The 22282-nt window shown below is 45.3% G+C and overlaps 1 protein-coding gene across 1 annotated transcript in view; it reads right to left on the reverse strand.

Annotated features, from left to right (window-relative positions):
- Window positions 1-22282, reverse strand: part of Plxna4 (plexin A4) — a 421273-nt gene that overhangs the window by 67676 nt on the left and 331315 nt on the right. The window contains exons 6-10 of the mRNA XM_069996788.1: window positions 16455-16578; window positions 15517-15670; window positions 14170-14269; window positions 13553-13667; window positions 2400-2600 (exon numbers count right to left, since the gene is read on the reverse strand). Of these exons, the coding sequence (XP_069852889.1) occupies window positions 2400-2600; window positions 13553-13667; window positions 14170-14269; window positions 15517-15670; window positions 16455-16578 (694 nt within the window). The remainder of the gene's footprint in view (window positions 1-2399; window positions 2601-13552; window positions 13668-14169; window positions 14270-15516; window positions 15671-16454; window positions 16579-22282) is intronic.

The following is a 22282-nucleotide window of genomic DNA, read 5'->3' on the forward strand; positions in this document are numbered from 1 at the left end:
CCTCTCAATGCTACCTGGGTTCCCAGGACTGCTTCTCCCAGGAAACAAGGTTATTTTCTCTATGTTCTGAAATCTCCACCATAACTGCCAAGTCAAATGAGGGGCCCAGACTTCCTTTCCAGTGGGACCTTCTTGATTAAGGGCAAAGCACTCTGAGCCAAGCCCTTAGGGCTGGTCTGCATTGGCCTCAAAATTTATAAGGAAGCAGGAGGTGTTTAATATACCCTTTGCTTGCAGGTTTAATCTAGAACACAGCAGAAATCTGGGGAAAAAACAGCCTGGTTGACAGGGAAGATGGGGGAGGTGTACATGAGAAAGTAAGGAGGTACATTTAGAGTTTCCAGAGTATGAGAGCAGGGACCAAGTCCATCTCTGTAATGCTGAGCAAACTTTGGCAATTTTGTGGGCCTCATTAATCTCTGTTTCCCCCGGACTGTGTCCTGTAGGAAAACTAAGGTGTTTCCAGGCAATCCTTTGTCTGGTCTCACATCATGCCACCAAATTCAATCATTGCATATAAATACCCATAGCCACTTAAGGAATGAATGGGAAACACTTATACAGAGGAGATGACTGTGAATCTGGCCAGCCTTTCACTACTATATGACCTTGAGGAACTAACTCACTCACCTTCTGCACAGGAGCAGGTTATCCCACATCAAATGGAACCTCTACTTACTTTTGTGCGCCCTGCTAAGGCTTGCATATGAATGTAATTTTTTATTTATTATGTTTGGTCTTAAACAAGGTTCTCAAAACTGAGCAGAGTGGGTTGGGAATGTGGTGTAGTGGTAGAGTGCTTGCTTGGCATGCATGAAGCCCTGGGTTCGATTCCTCAGTACTACATAAACAGAAAAAGCCGGAAGTGGTCCTATAGCTGAAGTGGTAGAGTGCTAACCTGGAGCAGATAGAGGCTCAGGAATAATGCCCAGGCCCTGAGGATTGGCAAAAAAAATAAACCCCAAAACAAAAAACAAAACTGAGCATAATGGCTTACATCTTTAATACCAGTTACTTTGGATGCAGAGATCAGGAAGACTGCTGCTCCAGGCAAAAAGTTAGTAAGACTTCATCTCAACTAATAAGCTAGATATGATGAGTCTCATCTATTTATTCTGGCTACTTGGGAGGACATAGGTAGAAGGACTAGAGTCGGGCCAGCTTTTGTGGGAGAGATAGTAGAGGAAGAAAGTGACACACTATGTGAAAATAATTTAGACCAAAAAGGGCTAGTGAATGGCTTTAATGGTAGAGTGCTTGCCTAGCAAGTGCACTGTCCTGCATTCAAACTCAGTACTGCCCTACAAACCTGGCTGAGGCCCTACATCTGGCCTCTATCTTCTCTTTTGCACTGTAAAGAACCATTTACTTTCTCATAGCTTGAAAGTGTTTTCAGTGGATAAATCTAATGTTGGCTACCACAAAGCTAGGTGCAGAGAACTGAGCCAGAGAGAGGGCAAGAGAGACTAGAAGTATGGCTGGAAGGCAACCAGGTGAGAAGAGGAGCAAGCTGGCCTAGAAAGGGGATACATAGTTAGGGACCCTAATGTGCTTCATAGTACTTGGGTGGACTGTGAGGGCTGCTGACCTCTCACTGATGGAACTTGGATATATTGCAGGCATTTCTCAACACTGAGCAGGTTCAAGCTGATAGAAGCAGCACATTCCTGGCCAATTCCCACTGGATCAATACTTCCCTTTGCGAACACTTGGTTTTTCCAAAGACTTCTTGATGGGGACATAGCTTCTATGTACATTTGAAGGTAGTGGTGGGCTCTTGTGGGCTCTGATGAGGCACTGGTAAACAGGGCCTGGGGCCTCCAAAGCAACTCTCAGGAAAGAAGACAGACAGGAATGCTCATAGAAACCAACTTACTACAAATATACTTGTCTGCTATGTACCTGTGGCTCATGCCTGATATCCTAGCTACTCCAGAGGCTAAGCTCTGAGGATCATGGCTTGAAGCCAGTCTGGGAAGTCAGATCTGAGATGCACTTATTTCCAACTAACCGGCAAAAAGCTGGAAGTAGAAATGGAAGCTCCAGTGGTACATTACCAACCTTGAGCAAAAATACTAAGCAAGAGCTTGAGGCACTGAGTTGAAGACCCAGTAGCAGTACAAACAAAACAAAAAACAAAAAAGATACCTGCCTACAACAGACCTCAGTGGTCTGATGCCATCTCTTCCAGTCTTAGACAGAGGACCTTCTTCCCAACATGGCTACAATCAGAATCTGACCCTGGTCTTTGTGGCCTGAGCTTGGTGGGTGTAGAGGGGCTAGACAAGCAGGGTAGGAAGGAAGCAGGTAGGCTGAGAATGAAGTGGTTATGTGGGTATCAGGGGAGCCCTGCTAAGCTGAGCTGACCAGGCTGCAGGAGGTAGACAGGGGCAACTCACGGAGGTGTTTTGGCACTGCACACTGGAGCTGTTGAAGCGCAGGGCAGGTACCCTCTGCTCGCTGCCTTGGATATTCAGGATGCATTCGTAGCCTCGCTGCCCAGACTGTGGCTGTGGGAGGTTCTTGGCCTTCAGAGTGATAGGTTTGATCACCTCCACGGGCACCAGGATCTTGTCCACTCGCAGAAGCTGAGGGCAATCCTGGGGACAGAGGGCACAGCTCAGGTTGGAAAGCCAGAAAGTCAAAGGGACAGGGACCTCTGCAGACATTATACAGATATGAGCCTGGATGAACATCTTGTGCCCATCTAACACTAGTTGTGGGGATGTAATGGGACTGAGATATCCCAGGTCCTGGAGTTATTGTCTTGAGGCTACTCCTTGTGGAGTCTGACCTCAGCACCTTTGGAATTGTGTTCATGTCTTCTGCATTAGATTCTCTGGCACATCTGTGGGCCCCTCCTGGTATCCCTCCTGTCCAGCAGGCTGATCCTCTTGCCTGGGAGTCCTGTTCCACTGGGGACTGATGGTCCCTTTTCCTGCCAAATTCTAGGCAGCCAAAAGTGAGGACAGATGGGCCTCATAAGAAGCTCCACAGGGAGGCAAAAACCAGGGCCTCAGCTCTGCCTCTGTGCTCCATGAGTCTAGACCACAGATGGAGAGGCTTGAGGACCTCCTGTACACCGGAGTCTGGCATTTGGGAGTGTTCTGAAATAATCTCCAGTGACCTTTATCAATCTAGACACTTCAGACTGAACTCTAGAGATGGCCAGACCCTAAGGAAATGCCCCTTGGAGCAGATGATCACTGAGATGTTTCTAGATGCCAGTAACAGGCATGCTAATCCCTGCATCCATGTGCTGCTCAGAGATCCTTGGGGATGAAGGGCCTGAGTCACAGAGCCCCTTTTCATGGAGCATGGACATAAAGTATCTGGAGTGGTCAAACTCAAAGACAAAGAGATTGGTGCAATGTGGAAAGCTATTTCAAGAGCAGATTTTAGTTGGGAATAGTGAGGATGATTATACAACAATGTATATGAACTTAAAACCACAGTGCTGAACTTTTAACATTGGTTACAATGGTACACACATACATATATGTGTGTGTGTGTTGTGTGTGTGTGTTTTACCATAATTTAAATGAACAATCAAAACAAAACAGAAAGTAGCAGCAGAGAGGCAGGCTAGCACAAGGAGCCAAGGCCAAGGTTATACATCTCAGCCTTAACCTTGACCTGACCTTGTTTGTGGCTCTAGGGCTCTAAAGAGGCAGACCTCTGGAAATCTTGTCTGGTTTATGTAGAGCATTAATAGCTCCCTTCAGTTCCTTTTCTTAACTGCTACCTAGTCCCCGTGCTCAGACAAGATGGGAATGTTGGACCTAGATAAGAAGGAGCAATAGCATGGAAAGGTTGATGCTCAAGTTGAAGTGGGAAGTGTGCGATGCTGGAGAATCATTGGCTGAAACTCTATGAAGGGTGGAGAGTTGTGAGGCTCAGGGCCCAGGCTAGTGAACCTCATTCCACCCTTCTCTCTGCCAGAGCCCTGGATGCTAGGACTGTGAGTCCACTTGGAAAGATAACTAGGAAGCAATGGTATGTCTCACCCCTATCTCCTTTATCAAGATGTTGCAACCTTTGATCTTGTACTGGAGGTGCCTGGATCCAACAGTCCTCTTTTTTTTTTGCCAGTCCTGGGCTTGAACTCAGGGCCTGGGTACTGTCCCTGAGCCTCTCTGTGCTCAAGGCTAGCACTCTACCACTTGAGCCACAGCACCACTCCCGGCTTTTTCTGCTTATGTGGTACTGAGGAATCGAACCCAGGGCCTCACGCATGTGAGGTAAGCACTCTATCACTGAGCCACCTTCCTAGCCTGGTCCAACAGTCCTTTGACCAACCTAGTGGGCTACTTTACATTGTGAAAATGTAATTGAGGCACGGAATGAAAACATAATGACTGTGTTAGCAGATGAATAGCTAGCGGCAGAGTTCTTTCTCCCTTTCATGAAAGAGAAGGTTCCCACTGGTGGGTAGAAAACCTCAGCATAGGGTGGTTGGTCAATCAGGACTTGCAACTCAAAAGTGTGAATCACTCCTAAACTGGGCTGGAACCTAGCTGGAGTGCTAGACTGTCTTAACCCAGGTTGGCCCCTGTAAGATTTTCACTGACACTTGTTAAGAGAATTCTAATGCCTCCTGACTAACAGTGGCCCCATAAAGACCTAGTTTGCATATAAAAAGATTGGTGTCTCTGCTAGTAAGTTCATTAATAATAATTGGAGAGGCCTTGGACTAGATTTGGTGTGTACGTTTTTCTAGCCAGTGTTCATGATTGACCTCAGTGCCCATTCTAATTGAAATGTGAAATGGCAATTTTCCTTTGGGCAATAAGGCCTGAAGAGACACTTTCTACCACCTAGTCCCTACCTCCCACCCCAGTACCCCAGATTCTGACCTGCTGAGATTCCAGGTGTTAAAACACCTATACATCCAAAACTCCTAGGAAATCTCAGAGAAATGTCAGCATTCCTGTATGTCAGTCCTGGGGCTTGAACTCAGGGCTTGAGCGCTATCTCTGAGCTTATTTGCTCAAGACTAGTGTACTACCACTTGAGCCACAGCATCACCTGCAGCTTTTTCCGTGTAGCTTATTGGAGATAAGAGTCTCATGGACTTAACTGGCCAGGCTGGCTGCGAACCACAATTCTCAAATCTCAGCCTCCTGAGTAGCTAGGATTACAGGTATGAACTACCAGCATCCAGCTCTGAGGCTCTGCTTCATGGTCCAGGGTCTCAGACCTGGGATCTCCCAAAATGAGAGCAAGTATCCTTTTCCTATTCATTTAAGAATTGTCACTGTCTGACCTAGCTATAAATGAGGATTAAAATTCTTCTTCCAACCATATATTTTGAGGATTCCATGGACTAGAAAATACAAAGCATCTGTCCCAGAATGAGCAAACATTCAACAAATGTTTATCCTCTTTGTTGTTTCCAAGCTCAGGCCACAGTCTTGTCCTTCATCTGTTCCCTATTCCCGTTTCATATTCAAAGGACTCATCTCCCTGGTTCCCGCCTCTGTGCTTTTTCTAGAACTATCCCATCAGTTCCTATTGTCAGTTTATTTCAGACTTCTAAGCTTCATGTCTTACACTGGGTTTGACTAATTCATTACTTCCAAGTACCTCAGCACAGTCAAGGCAGGAAGGGAGATCTGAGCTCTGTCCAATACTTCCCTAATGAAAGTGCTTTGTTCTGGGAGGTGACATCCTAAAGCCACCATCCTAACTCACCATGATGGCTATACATTTACAAGCTCCAAGTGTTCTGAGTGAGACAGGAGACTCACCGGTCAACCACATAGCCTTGAGCATACCTCTCAAACCCTCTGGATCTCTTCATTCTTTATGGGAAGAGATTGGTTTGGAGTAGATGGTCTTAATGGTCCCTGGGAGATCTATCTCTATCTATCTATCTATCTATCTATCTATCTATCTATCTATCTATCTATCTATCTATCTATCTATCTATCTATCTATCTATCTATATCTCTCTCCATATATATCTATCTTGCAGGTTCCTGGCAAAGAGCTTCTAAGACACATGGAATTTCTTGAGTGATCTGAATATATTTTGTTATTCATAATAAGCCCATTTTTACCATACTTGAGTTAATGCTAAAATGAGATGGCTCTTGGATGATAGGAAACCAACCATGTGATTGTTGGAGGGTCTTCCTCATTCTCTGGGGAAAAGAGATGGTCTAAAAACTTGAGTTCCAATTGCCAGTGAAGTGAATCAATCATGTCTAGGCAGAGGAATCTCATAAAGCCCCTAAATTCCAAGAGCTTCCTAGTTGGAGAACAGATAGAGGTGCCGGGTGGAGGATGTCCCTGGACAGGCCCCCTTTCCCATATACTTTGTTCTATAGACCTTCCTCTTGCTGTTCATTGGTAAGCTTTGTAATATCTTTTAAAGGAACATGTCTCCTTGAGTTTTGTGGCCCAGCATAACCAATAATCAGACTTGAAAAGGAGACTGTAGGAGACTGACTTATGGCTGGTTGGTCAAAAGTACAAGTGACAAGATAAGACTTGTGATTGGCACCTGAAGTGGGAGCAGTCCTTTGAGACTGAATCCTTGAACTTGTGGAACCTGGCACTAACTATAGGAAGATAGTATCATAATTGAGCTAACTTGTAGGCTACCTAACTTACATCTGCAGAAGGGTGAAGAACAGCTCAGTGTGGGAAAAATGGCCACACATGTGGTGTCAGAAGTGTGAAAAATTGAGAACAGCTTATTTTTCTTACAGTACCAGTTCTGTTATTAACCCAATAGGTGACCTGGAATACATTATTTTATAACTGTTCTGAAGCTCAGTTTTCCCATCTTTAAAATGAGAATAATACCTTTTCAATTAGCTCAAAGTGTAATGGTGAAAATACCAATCAAGTAAGTGAATACCAAAAGGGCTGGGGTAGTACAGGGACTTTATGAAGATAGGTCTCTTGGAAGTGGCTATTTGCCTATCAGTAGGGAAGCATTTTAATAGTTTAGTAATTGGTATGTTGCAGCCTGGCCTGGTCCTACTGCTGAGTACTGGCTATGGTAGACAGTGTGCTCTACTTTCATTATTGTAGTTAATGTGGTTAACTTGGTACAGGGATTTCAATCTAGTGTACATTCTGCTACCTTCCACCACCTTATACATACGTTCTCATGTATTATTGTGTTTTATAATGCAACATATATTATGGGTCCCATGTTTCATTGAAGATGATTCAATTGCAGTAACCTCACTCCGTATTCATACTGAAGAGGAACACAATATTTTTTAAAATCTGATCATTTTACTTTTCTCCACTGATGATTATCTAGCTCCCATACATATTCCCTCCCAAACATACTGCTCTTCTCTTTTCAAAGCAGATAGTTCTCTGAACTATCATTTGAAAGGACCAGTTCTTGGAGGATGAAAAATACCTGTACTTAACAAGATTATTTGGAGACAGATGCATGCAATAAGAACCAGTCTCCCTTGGAGACTATTTTGCCTGTGGCTACATTCTGCTATTAGAAAAATAGACAGAGGTTGAGGTGGCATAGTGGCTTGAGGCACAAGCAAACATTTAATGGCTTGGAATTCAGGAGGTGGATCCAGCTAACTTCAGGTCAACCATCAAGCCCCATGCACATTTTGGTCTCCACTTAAATACACACAAAATGAAGATAGCACAGCTAATTGCAGAGGGCATGAACACAAAGCCAGATATGAAAGCAAGAAAGATGCCTTTCCATCTACCATGTCCAACATGTCAGTGTCTGCTTTAGAAGAGGGTTCATTGCATATTTAAATAATTGAACAAGGACATAAAGAATGCTGCCTGGCTGGGAGAGGAGAGAAAAGGGCTTCCTTCAGAGCTAGTGCTGCCTGGGGAAGGGGGTGGTAGGCCTGTGGATTTACAGCCCCCTAGTGTGTTTACAAGAGGAGAGCTCTAATTCTTCCAGTTGTTATAGCAATTTTGTGGGGGGGGATACTGCCAAAGCTCAGCAGAACCAGGGGGCCTGTTAAGGAACAAGTGACTTGCAAATTACATCCTCTTCACTGCCCCCCCATCACCTTAGGCCTCAGTCAATAACAAAGAGGAGCTAGCCCTAACCCTAATCAACCCTCAAATTTACACACACCTTCTAAGACTCATAGTGCCAATACAAAAATGTAATGCATCATATATTTCCTTGCTGTTCCCCAAGTTTATAATGCCATTAGCGTGATCTACGACAGGCTGGTTTATGGAGGGAGCAAAGTAATAATACAGAAAGGAAATACCCATAACCCTAAGGGGGCGGGGCAGAGGAGATTGATGGAAAGTGCAGTTGTCTGGAGAAATGGCAACCCAGTAATTGAATATGTGAAGGAGGAGGTGGTGCAGGGCTTGGAAGTGAGTTTTTGAGCCATTTTTGGCTTTGTTTCCTCAGAGGAAGGTGAAGGGCATAGCGGGGGTGATTCTGTTCCCTTGAATCTTGGGAATGGCTCCCCTAAAGGAAGGGAAACAGGACCTATGGGATGGGGGTGATGTGTTGGCTGATTTCCCTCCAGAGTACAGTTTCGTATAAATGCCCTTGGGCCTGTCCTTGACCCTGGGGATGAGGCTTGGTTCAGCATCAGTGCCAAGCTGTAGTCCAGAGACTTCACTTCCATTTCTGCAGTTGCAGTCTAAGAGTGAACTTGACTCTTGGAACATCAGAGTTCACAATACCTGTCTTGGCTCTGGACATCTCCGAGAAGCTGGAGTAGTCGGGGATTTGGGGAGAATCTTGCATATGCAGCTTGACAAATCCATTAAAATTTATGTATCCTACAACTTATTTCTGGAGTAAGCAGGCTGGTTAGACTTCAAGAGGAGTGGTGCTGCTAGAACCATCTCAGAGTTAGGATGTGGGCTGGGTGTGTGTGGCTAGCCTTCCTAGCAGATCCAATCCATCCAGGTGTCTTTTCAGTTTAGATGAGAAATAACAGCAACATTTTCTATCAAGGACAAACTCTTGCCAGTGGATTTTATTTTGTTCATGGAAGTTCATCTTTGTTCCCCAAGAATCAGAACCCAGAATAGTTGGGTCGGCTGGATAGAGTATTCAGGTGGGATTATGGAGGAGCCAGGAACTCTAAAGCCATATGGGGCTCTATGGCTCTTCCAGGTCTGTTAAACAGCTGCCCAGTGAAAGGCCATTCTGGGGTATGGCAAGAAGCCTCAGCCAACACTGGGGTAACAGGATAGAGAGTGAGACTACACTGCCAGCCCACTTTAGCTTTCCTTTGCCTTTCCTTTTCTATCTGGTACTTAGGTTCTGGCAGCGGATCTGAGGATCTGTGGTTGTTATCACAATGCCATCATTCATTGGAACAAAATCATTCCTTGTAACTGGAATATAGTTACTATAAATGACATATGTTCTTGGGCATTCTATTTCTAATAATTATAATTATGCTAGAATACTTGCTGTTCATGTAACAACAATGATCTACCAGTTCTCCATTCCAGACCAATAACTCCACCTGAACATGCTCTTTGTTCAGGAAATAGAAAAAAAAAGGAGGTAATTCAACATCCCTGGTGGCAGTCAACAAAGCCAATGTTGAAACTAGAAGACACACTGATGAAAGCATTCCTGGGGATACAAGATGGTGGTGGGGAGATGAGAAGCCACCTGGCGGCCTCATGCTTGGCTTGTTACAAAAGGACTCTGTCTGCATGCCCCTCCCCCCTGCCCCTTTAAAGGGTAAAAACAAATGAGAAACTAGGACCTGCAGAAAAGTTTCTGAGCACTGGGTGTCACCTGCATTCCGAGAGGGTAGGTCTTGGTCTGAGTGTCCATAGGAGGAGCTGCAGGCCCGAGGCTGAGTATGAATCACCTTGTGAGGTAAACTTGTAACCCTTAGCCTTCACTGGGAACTCACCCTATACGGGCACTTCTTGGACAGGGATTTCTTTTCAGTGCTTTCCAAACTTGTGCCTACTGACAGTTAGTGGAATTTAGAGATCACATAGACTGATAGTATCGTTTTATGTATATTTAAATACAGATTTACAGATCTCTGACACCTGTAAATCTTGCTGGCTTGAGTATGGACAATTCTTAGAGTGACAGCTATGGTTTGCATCTGGAGTGCCTCCCATGTATCAAAGTCTTGATCTCCAACATGGTACTGTTGGGAGGTGTGGTAGGAATTTTAGGAGGTAGGCCTATTGGCAGGCCTTAGGTCCTTGAAGAGGATGGTGGGATCTCTCTCTCTCTGTCTCTGTCTCTTTCTCTGTTCACCATGAGGTGAATAGTTGCTCTACCATGTACTTCCTGCTTGATATGCCATCTTACCACCAAATAGAATGGGTCTGCACAACCATGTAATGAAACTTCCAAATCTGTGAGACCAATTAGCCTTTTCTCTTTGTAAGCTGACTTATCTTGGGCATTTAAACATAATTAACAAAATAGAAAAACTTTGGAGTACTATGCTTTGAATAAGTTCTTTAGCTGGAGTAGAGAGGGAACTTGTATCTGGGCATTTCTATAAAAATCAGCTTTCAATTGTGTACTTTTCTTTGTTATCCCTCATTCTTACTAGTATCTCTACCCATAACAACAAACAAACAACAACAACAACAAAGCCTAGGGACAAAAAGAAATTAGCATTCGGGGACTTTGTTTTTAGATCTGAAGACAATGGCCTCTTATCCTTGAGAGTACTTATTTACTTTATTCTTCATTGGTACAATGACTAGGTAGGTAGATGTTACCACAACAACCCTACCAAGTAGTCAATCCTGTCTTTATCCCTGTGTCCACATTCAAAATGGCCCTGCTAATGAGCTGGGTAGAATGCAAATCTCAGTGTGGCCAAAGGCATAGCCTTAGTGCTTTCTTCTCTTAGAATAAATAAAACTCCAAGATAGAGAGGAACACAGAGGGAGGTGATGAAGGAGACCTGGCTACTCCAAGTTACCCTAGAGCTTTTTACAGCAATGGCCGGCTGCAATATGCAGCACCCAGAAACTAGAAAAGATTGAAAGGCAAGGATAGGTAGATTCATCTCTATGTCCTCTATTGGCCCATATTCCTCCAGGCCATTTCCTTTCCTAAGAAAGCCCTGGTATCCAATCCCCTGAGAGCTCCTGAGTTCTGAGCTTCTGCCAATACCAGGCATAAATGGGGTGGTGTGCCCGACTCAGTCTGGGTACCTGAGGGCATCATTTTCCTATAAAGATCCTTGGATTGAAAACATGATGAGCTCTTGTTTTGTTCTCATCTGGTTCTTTTCCTTCTTTTTCTTCTTCTTTCTGAGCAGCAGGTGCAAGTTCCTTTCATGCATTTAAAAGAAAGAAACTTGGAATGAGAAGAGCAAACAAGAAAGAAAGAGCAGAAATGGCCCACCTCCTTCACTGTAATTAAATGATGAGAGGCCTTTGCTATCTACCAGATAGCTCAATTGTTTTTGCTTTCATTTTAGTCTTGGGCCTCTCCATATGTGAAGCCTCTGCCAGATAAATAAACCAATCTGAAAAAAAATAATAAACTGGTCTGACTCTCATTAGGCGATGTGCAGGAAATGACATAGGATGTTTCTTAGGAACATGACCCCTGACCTTGGAGGGGGTGGCCTGCCCCTTTTGAGTCTGTCCTCAAGATAAAAGCCTAGCTAGGCTGATGAGCCTATGCAGCTGTACCAGCTCTTCTTGCTGAAGGTATACCTGCTGGTTGTCTGACTCACATCTCTCTTATTACCTTTAGATCTATCTCATCTTTGTTAGAGAAAAGCAGAGCACTGACACATACACAGGACACACACGCACACACTCCTACTTAAAGCAAGTTGTCACCACTTTCTCCCCTTTCCCTGATTAGGAATCAGAGTGGCCAGTTCCAGCCAGCCAGCTCTCACTGCAGAGGGAGTGGGTCCTGCATCCGCTGCTTCCACAGTGAGGCTGACAGAAGCTTTCTAAAAGTTAGCACAAAGTGGCTTCCGGCCTCTTCCTAGCTTTCCAGACTGGCGATTTAGGCAGAATTCGTATGCACAGAGAAACTAAAAAAAAAAGTGAAATAAAAAGTAATCCAGTTATTGGGGAAGGACAAAAGCTTCTGCTCATGTAACCGTCTTGACAGAAGTTTCCAGATTTCTGGGGTTCGCTGTACCAGGGCCATTCTCTTTTCCTGAAGCCCTGCCGCTGCCTGCCCTTTCCTCCTCTAAAAGAAATGACCATCCACTGCAGGCCTTTTACTTACATCAGGGCCTGGGGAATTTCTGGAGGTTACACATAGTCCAGTTGTGTTTGGCCTGTGCTTGGGGAGCTCATGCTGCAGGCATGGGTTGGGGGTGCTCACTGACTTCCCTCTCAGCCTCAGGCACGAGATAACTTCCCTCCTTCCATCAAGGTTCTGTTTAAGACGTACAAATCCAGGAGAGGAATGATGGCTATGACAGGCATTTCTGTTCTGCCCCCAACAAGCCCCTATTCACTTCAACATCAGGACAGTTCCCTACTCTCACAGTTATGGGACTTGCTACTGAATCTTGCACCTGTGCTGTAGGTAAAGAATGGGCCCATCTAAGACTGGGGGAGGAGGTGAAGGGACAGAGCCTGAGTCCAGCGTACAGTGAGAGAGCGCAGGCCAGGCTGCCAACAGCCTGGAGATCTGTGTGATGGAAAGTCTGTGGAATCCAGTCAGTGCTGTATATATGTATAGTCACAGTTATATTGATCAATCTACCTCTGCGATAAACAATAGCATCCTAAAGCACTCACTCTGCCCAAACAACTGGACCAGCAATGGTACTCACCAGCTCATAAGAAATGCTCTAATGTTTGAACAATATACGTTCCCAAAGTGTGCTTAATGCTTGCTATCTTCCAGGTCTTTGCCACAAACTGAAATTCTAACAGAGGCAGCAGCACAAAGAAGAACATATTTTATTGATGAAGGGTTTTCAAGAAGAATAAAAATTAGCAGGAAAGGGCTGGGACGGTAGCTCAGTGCCTGGCATGTACAAGGCTCTAGGTTTGATTCCTAGCAGTGGAAAAAAAGCCACAGACACTAGGAAGAAAAGGAAATACAACGAGCCTATTATCATTTGGGGTCCTTCAGCCTGGACATCAGACTCTCCAGGAGGTTAATTGAATCCAGGCCTCCACACTTCTCATGGTAGGGTCGAGCAGGGAACTCTGTCTTTCTCCCAAGGTGATGTAGATGCTACTGGATTGGAGAACCATGGCTGATTCATTAACCATTGTCACCATCTTTATTCTGCTTTTAACTTTACTTGACTTAGTTTTTTCCTATGACCAATGCTCTAAGAAACAGCTGGAGAGCCTATCCACTATACTTCCATTATTTCTCTGTGGAATTGTTTTAGTTCTTACCTGGTGTGTGGAGGAGACTCTTGTCCCTTTGTCTGCACCTAAATCTCCAGGGACACCCAGAACCCAGGGCCTCAGCATAGTGTGGCTGATCCACTGCTTGTACGAAGTGCCCTGAAGAGCCAGGGCTGGGGAGGAAAGGAGAAACTCTGAGATGTTTCCCTTTGTTTCTCTTCTTAAGGGAAGGCCTTCCAAGTGTGGCCCACGCTCACAGCCAGTGGCTGTTGGAACCTACCTCAGGTAACCTCACTCGGCCCTCCTGGAAGGAGCAAGTCTTGGGGTCGTGGGTGCAGACGTGCCGGTATTTACACCAATGGCAGCGGTATGGGCTCTCCACACAGGACAGACAGCTGGGCACAGAGAAGAGGCATAGGTCACAGAACTGAGGAGGCCTATAGCTGAGAACCTAGGTCATCTCTAATGTCTTATAACACACTGACTTAAGAGAAACCATCCTCCACTGCTCAGGAAGGTGAGGTTCTGAACAGACCCATCCCTTTCCCTCTAAGGCTCAGAGAGATAATAGTCTCACACCTTCTGTCCCTCACTGAGAGCTAAGAGATCTGCTCTGCAGATCTGAGTGAGATGCACTGCCCTCAGCAGCTGGTGGGAAGGAAATCAGGTTATGAAGATTTATGCCAGAGATGTACAGGCCGGGGATTTGAAGAGAGGATGCCATAGTTTCTCACTCTTAGCTCTTTCTAGTCCTGTTCGGTTTACCCTGTGAGTACCATAACAGAGGAATCTGTCTGCTTTGGAGCTTCACACATCCTTGGAACAGCAGTGGGGTCATCTGATCTCTGTGTGAACCTTGACCATGGGAACAGGAAACAGGGAGGCTGGGCCACTTACGAGTTGTGAACGCTGCAATTGTAGAAGACAAAGCTGGTGCTGGCGAAGGTCATGCCTGTCTCCTTCGACTTGAGTTGCAGCTGTACGACATGGTGATCTCCTACGGCAGAGCCAGTCAAGGAGTCAGGGGAAGACCAAAGTCCAAGTCTGGGTCCCATTGGCAGTAATGAACTCTGGGAAAGAGAACCTGCTCTCCAGGGTTGCTGTCAGCTCCCACAGGTCTCTGGTTCAGTAAGGCCCACCCATTCCTACAGTCATGAAAAAGCAGCTGCAGAAAAAGCATCTGTCCTAGCCTACTATATTGCTTGTTACCTCAATTTCTCGTCTTGCTCATGTGTAGACACTGATATATATATGTATACATATTATATATATATATATATATATATATATATATATTCATGTCATCACATGCATTGTGTGCTCTCTGGTCTCACAGCTATAAATATATACACTGATGGGCAACCAGGGAGGAAAACCATGTCACCTCTCAGGAATGTTGTCACCAACAACACAAGTAGCATTACGTGTGTGTAACTGTGTATATACAAAGCTCATCCTCCATCTCTCTGTAGAGAGATTCAGTTCTTATGCCACGTCCACTGTGGGACTCAGTTCTACAGCAGGCAGGAGGCACTGGAATCCTCAGCTGGCTCCAAGAGAAGCTGGAGCCCATGTTTAATTCACAACCATGACCCCTGGCCTCACTTCTAGCCCTGTTCTCTGCCTTTCCTGAGAGCCTCATTAATCAATCAGCTTGGAACAAATGTGACAAGACCAAATAGGAGGGACACCATGGCATCAATCTGTCCAGGCCAGGATATCCCTTGCTCGTGTTGAGCCTTTGTCCACCACTTCTTCCCCAGTGCAGCTGGCCAGGCAACTGTTGGAGGCAGGATAGGGTAGAATGCTGAGGCTATAGTCCAGGGTCAGAGACCCAGCCATGTGAGCAGACAGAGAGAGAGCAGGTGACTTCCATCCTCCTATCTGGCTTCTGAACAACTTCCCTCTTGAACTGCCCTTCCAGGCCACGCAAAGTGGGCTGATCACCACTGACGTGTTTTGCTGCTTATTGGCCTTGCCTTTACCTATATCTCTGCAGCTGTTCCTCACTTATGATGAGACAGACTCTTGAATGCTAACCTGGGGCGGAGTTAGAAGCCAATTCCAAGGGTAAAGGAAGAAAACATCACCCCCCACTTCTTTGTGGAAGGTACCCCCCAGCCCACTTCCTATGACCCACCCCTGCAGGTAGGTCCCTTCAGATCCCCTATATCTATCTGGATTGTTCTTATCTAGGCAGGAAGAAGAGCCTGCCACCCAGCTTCGCCTGCTGTGCCTACTTACCGTTCTCTGTGATGATCCGGGGCACCTCCTTGGCTGCCGGGGAGTAGCATTGGATCTGATTGCCTACTACCAGCCCATCCATCTCTGACAGGTCCTCAAAGGTGCAGTTGACACCAGCTGACAGCTCTGGGACATTGTATGTCTCTAGGACCAGCTGTCAACAGCTCAGCAAGGAGCGAGAGGGAGAGAGAGAGGGAAGGGTAGAGAGAATGAGGAAAAAGAGGGTAGAGGAAAGAAAGGAGGAGGAAGCAGAGGAGAAGGAAGAAGAAAAAGAGAGTGAAATGGGGAAAGGAAGGAAGAAAACCATATAGAAGAGAGGAGATATTAATATCAAGATGGAGGGACCAGTTTGTTATAAGAATGGTATAGAGAAGGTGGTGAAAAGTATAGAGACAAAGACAAGAAAAAATAAATCCAGCTCATTAGAATATGAATGGTTTAGCCAAGGAAATGTGAATTTTTAGGGGATTTTTTTTAATACTGAGAGGACCCTGGACAGGACAGAACAGGAGAGGGGTTACTGATAAGAGTCTATCTTCCTTTCTTTTCCCACAAGTTTTGAAAAATGGCAGCACCAATCATCCAGTGTCCCGTACTGAGAATTGGAAGCTATCTGCCCACCATCCTTCATTTACATGTCTATCTTCCCTTTTAACAGATAAAGATCTTCTTCCCCACACCCTGTGCCATTCTTTTAGTTGTCACGGTTATGGTTATGGCCATTTTTCCTGTCTCCCTACTCATTATGTTTAGACAGTCTGTTCTCCAGTATTCCTACCCATATCCCCTTCTTTGAGGCCCCAATGAATCCTGACCTAGAGTTGCTCTTGCTAGGCAAGTATAGTCCAGCCTTTGCAAGGGGCCTTGGGCTTACATTGTTTTTTTTGTGGGTGTGGGAAGGGATTTTTTCCCACATTATACTGATCCCCAGTCCTTACCAGAACGTTGTACTGAGAGACAGAGATGTTGTTGGGATGGACTGTCAGCCTGACACACTGTTTTATCTCGGAGGCGAACCTGCGTGGTTCCCTGGATCGCTCACATCGTTCCTTCCGGGTACACCTGAGAAGAACAGACCAATGGGTTGCACATTATCCGGATGGCTGGGTTGATGGAGGGCAGCATCATTGAGATCAGGCATTTCAGCAGCTCTGAGGACTTGTCTCAAACTCAACATGTCCAGAAATGGCCATTTTCTTCTCCTTTCTAAAATTTGGTTTGTCTCCACAGGTCTAAAGTTGGTGAAGATGTTCATTCTTATCACCAATTGCCCAATACAGAAACTCACCCCTGCAAACTCATAAGGAGTAGCATAGTTGGTCTATCTGTCTATTCGACCTCCAATTCATCCTTAACCCTTGCTACCTTTCTTTCCTCCTTCAGTGAACCTCGGGTGTGTGTGTATGTGTCCCTGTGTGTGTGCTTGTTTGTGTGTGTTCTTCTGACTTTGATTTTTTTTTACACACTAGTTCTGTCTGGGCTTTTCTACCTTTCCATTCTGATTCCTATCTGGCTTTCCAGACATGATTCAACTCCCATGCATTGCAATCTCTTCACCCTAGTGTAGATAATGTTAACAGCATCCTCCTTATGGTTCATAGCCCTCTGGAGTTTTGTATTGTCTAGAACTTAGATTATATGATGATTATTGGACTAAGTGCAGCCCTCTCCTATCAAGAGTGAGCTTCTCAAGAGAAGAAACTCTGTTTGATTTCTTTTGTTAAGTCCTCGTAGATGGATAATAAATGCAGGTTGGCAGGAGGGAGGACAGAGAGGATCAAAGGGGCAGAGGTAGCTGTTCACAGAAAGTTCTGAACTACAATCCCAACTCTATGGCTTGGGGGACTGCTATGTATAGTTTACTGTCACTGTTCAATGTCCTGTGTTGTACAATGTGTACCATGTCACAGGTGCGTGCCTCCAGTGAGACCTGGGATCTTACTGGGATCTTCACTGACAAGGTTTGTGAAAGATTTACATAAAGACAAGAGCCATGCATAAATGTGCATTCTCCATGAATTCACTGCATCGAGGCTCTGCATCTGAGACTCAGGGTACCATATTTAATCCAAGCCAGATAAGCCTTGGAGCAGTGCTGAGCACCCATGAATTAGAATCTGGAATTCTGAGTCTGCTGGAAGGAGGGAGAGCAGGCAGAGTCCTCACCACAGGGAAAGCCCTCCTGTCTTCCTCATCTCTTTGGTCCAGAGAAAGAAGATGTCAGGAGATGGTGCAGGATGGGAGGGAGATCTGGAAAAGGCGTTTAGTAGGAAACAGAGCAGCCAGGGATGAGCAGCCAATTCTGGGAAGATATGTGGGGAGGGTATGTTTATGGGGCAGAGAAGTGTGATATAGAGCAAAGAGAGGAAGGAAGGGAGGCACTTGGACTTTCCAAGCAACTCTTGGTATAACTTCCAGGTCCAGAGGACAGTTACTCCACAGACATGGGGAAGGTAAGACATCTTTGGCCACAGAAAGAATAATCTAATGGTGAACAGTCTCAGTGGAGAATCTAGTCAGTGATGGGGAAATCACTGGAGGTAACAGATTAAAGCAGTCCGCCCCCCAAGGAAGAGGAAGACTGGGGAGATACTGGGACCTTAGAGTAAGCTGGATGTGGAATATAAAACAGAAACAATCCTGAATAAATGAGATCACAATGTTAGTCACTGAGTGCTTAATAGGTTGGCACTGCGATAGAGGCTTTTCTGTGCATGCATGTAAAATATCCTTAGAAACATTTAACCATTTCTATTCCATCCTTTTTTCTATAGCTCATCTCTATTCTGCAATGTAATAGTGATATTGGACAAAGCTGAATTCTCCAGGATAAATTCTAAGAGATGCCATCCCACGAGGGGAAGGTGAAACAGACGTGAGTCTGATCAACTCTGTGGCACTCCTTGGCTCTGACAGACCAATGGCCACAAAAGCATCTGCCTTTGAGTCTTAGAAGTTAATTTACTAGGCCAGTTTCTCAGCGAAGACTCCATTACCTTCAGCCATTAGGCTAATGTTATGGACTTTCCCAGAGTGTCTGCACTGACATCGCTATTAATAGCGTTATTACACCCATTAACAGTATATCCAGAGAACTGGTACAGCTTAAATTATTCACTGAATCCCCAACTTTGAAGTTCCTATTTCTAAGAGTAATCAGTAGGTCTGAAAAATATCTTTGATTAAATTATGAGGAGAAGGAAAAATGGAGCTGCTTGTTGGCCAAACATTACCTGGAGTCACCAAATAAGAGATTCAGGCAAATTGAAAAAACAAAAAACAAAGGAAAAAAAACCCCAAACGATTCTATCTCTGTTTTGAAGGGGCAGGGAAAGAGAGCTGGCTGGGGGAATCTCAGCTCAAGTACGCCCTGCATCACTCACTGCTTCCAAAGTGCATGGAATTTTATCAGTCACTGCTGCAGAGAGACCCAAATGAACTACATATATCACCTTTTCCCACTATAGAGAAGCAACGGCAGTTTACAGTTCAGACATTAAGCCCATCACTTAACTGCTTGGTACCCCAGTCTTCCTATCTATGAAATGGGGATGAGAAAGTACCCATCTACCAGAGATTTTTGTTTTTGGTCGGTGTGGGGCTTGAACTCTGGGCTTGGGCCTATCCCTGCGCTCTTCAGCTCAAGGCAAGCACTCTACCACTTGAGCCACAGTGCCACTTCCGGTTTTCTAGTGGTTTATTGGAGATAAGAGTCTCATGGACTTTCCTGCCTGGGCTGGCTTTGAACTGTGACCCTCAGATCTCAGCCTCCTGAGTAGCTTACAGGTGTGAGCCACTGGCACCCGGCTTCTACCAGAGTTTTTAATGAGGATTAAATGAGATGATGTGAGAAAAGTATTTAGAATAGGGCATGGCGCAAAGTAAGTTCTCAATAGCAGATAGCTCATACTTCTCTGCCTTCCTCATTCCACCCCTCCAAACTAGCTGATGCAGAAGCAACAACCTTCTTGCCCAATGGCCCCCAGGGCAAATCAGAGGGAGATGAAAGAGAAGGCTACAACTGTTTTCTTCATAATGAGAGAGAAGGGCAGCTCAGAGGTCAGGAAGGAGAGGAGAGGAAAAGCTTGGAATGGGTTGTAGCTTTGTTTTCATAATAGCTGTCAAAGGCTGTTGAGAACTCAGCTCTCTTAGTGAAAAGTCAAGTTTAAGGTCAGACCCAGGGATGTTTTGACATTTATACCACCGTTCAGGACCCAGGAGGGTAGAGGCTGCAAATGTCCAAAGGCACAGACAATTGACCTTAAAATTGATAGGATAATGGAGGGGAAGGATACATTCCTTCTGATGTCTTATGGAGTCTGTCAAGGTAACAGTCCTCTGCATTCCTAGGTCTGTGATTTCCCAAGAGTAGGCCAGAGGTAGCAATGTGCAAATTTCTAACTCTTGGAGGAGTCCCCAAGACACTTACTATCAAAGGTGCTTGGGAAACCACCTCAATTCTACCATAGGGCATCCTTCAAGTGAAACAAAATGGTCCTGTTTCATTCATTTTCAGGACAGGAAAACAGAACTTAAATGAACTCCCAAAGTACAAGCCATGTGACTGTGTGTTTTCAGACATGGGTCTCTGCTACCATCAGTGTCACACCTGCCCCAAACACCAACCTTCAGTTGGTCAACAGGAAACAGTCTCCAAGCAGGCCCATGGGCTCCAGAACTGAATTCTTCCTTGTGGAACTTTTTTTTTTCTCCACTGCCTCTGCACTGGGCCCCTGCAGCCCAGATCAGAGGTGCTAACAGCCCTTGGGGAGAAAGCCCTAGGCCCCTGGAAGGGGTTATTATTCAAGCCAGTGGTTTCAATGAGATTATCCTCTCTAATGAACCAGCTACCTCCGCCCTCCCCTAAGCCTGAACTTTCACTGCTGGAGAATTCCCAGCCAAGTGGAAAATTAGAAGGGAGAGGAATGGAGAGAAGAAGGGAGTGAGAGAGAGGGAGAAAGGTAGTGATTAAGTTCAGTAGAAATTAATTCCTAAATAGTGAGAAAGAAATATTAACTCCCAGTGCTGCTGACCGAGCAAACATTTCAGCATGAAAATAAGGCTCTCCGTGAGATCGGCCTGGGCAAGCCCCTGCAGGCCCTCTGGGATGGGACAATTGAACTTGGATATCACAACCTGCTCCTTAGTTCTCCCATGAGTCACCCCAATCAGTCCTTCACAGTGGTCATGGCTGTGCTGAAAATGCAACACTTGGGAACATCTGTGCTTAGAACATAAGGAGATTGAGAAAGAAAAAGGATGAAAAGAGGGAACCTTTCAAATGGGCCTCTCTATAGCTTAGGTCTGTGTGTGTGTGTGTGTGTGTGTGTGAGAGAGAGAGAGAGAGATAGAGAGAGTGAGTGAGTGCTAACACTGAGTCTTGCACTCCAGGTCTCATGCTCTTATTTGGTTTTTTTGCTCAAGGCTGGCACTCTACCACTTGAGCCAAAGCTCTACTTCCAGGTTTTTGGTGGTTCACTGATGATAAGAGAGCCTCAGGGACTTGTCTGTCTGGGCTAGCTTTGCATCCTGGACTAGATTTGATGCCCAAATCTTAGTCTCTTGAGTAGCTAGAGTTTCAGGATAGCTTAAATCTTGAATGATGCTCCAAGGCCCATATGTGGGAAGTCTGTTGCTCAGATGGGCACTATGTGGAGGTGGCAGAACTTTTAGGGGTAGAGTCAAGTGGAAGGAACTTAAGTTCCTTGAGGAACTATTAGAATCCAGGGTTCTTTCTCATCTGGTCCTTGGTTCCTGGCTGCCATGAGGTGAATGTTTTCTATCATACACTCCTGCCATGATGTACTCTGCCACCACAGGTCCAAAGTGATAGGATGAAGCAATGGCAAACTGAAACTGTGAGCCAAAATAAATGTCTCCTCTTTTAGGCTGATTTGCTCAGGTATTTTGTCACAGTGCTGTAAAGCTGATGAATACAGGAGGAAACAGCAAACAATTTAGCATGTGTAATCTATGTGGGGATGAGGAGAACATACAGGTTCTCTGTTCACTTCCATCACCTCTGAGGATTCTGAAAAGGGAGAAGTAACTACCCCACTTCTGGAATGCCCATAGAAACAGGAAGATGCCTCCGTATGGTTTGGAGGAAGATAGACTAGATAATATGGGGAATTCTTCTAGAGGAGGATGTGTATGTAAGAAGTTTCTTATTTCAAGGACCAGGTAGGCCTTTTAATGTCAGGATTTGAGGATCCAGTGGCTGATACTATGTCCTAATTGAGGTCTGAGTATGTAGGTTGTCCCATCTCAATACTGAGGTTAGACCAGATGGGAAGGCTGCCACAAGATTCTTGGAAACTGATGCCACCATCTCTTTACATCCTAGCTACTCAGGAGGCTGAGATTTAGGGACCCTGGTTCAAAGACAGCATGGGTAGGAAAGTCTGTAAAATCCTTTTTTTTTTTTCAATTAACCACCAAGAAGCCAGGAGTGGAGCTGTGGCTCAATGGTAGAGTGCCAGCATTGAGTGAAAAAGCTAAGAGACAGAGCCCAGGCCCTGAGTTCAAGCTCCTGGACACACACACACACACACACACACACACACACACACACACACACACACACACACACACACACACACACACACACACACACACACAGCAGGGCTGCGTCTAGCAGGATAACCTGTTCTGGGTCAATAAGGGGGCTTCTTACACACACCCCTTCTGCAGTTTTCACAGTGTGGATGAATGGTGGCTTTTCTCATTTTCCTTCTGAGCTGAGAGTCACTTCAGGCCTACATCT

This window comes from Dipodomys merriami, unplaced genomic scaffold (genome assembly GCF_024711535.1).
Source record: "Dipodomys merriami isolate MVZ:Mamm:240054 unplaced genomic scaffold, mDipMer1.0.p SCAF_5, whole genome shotgun sequence".
Taxonomy (NCBI): Eukaryota; Metazoa; Chordata; class Mammalia; order Rodentia; family Heteromyidae; genus Dipodomys; species Dipodomys merriami.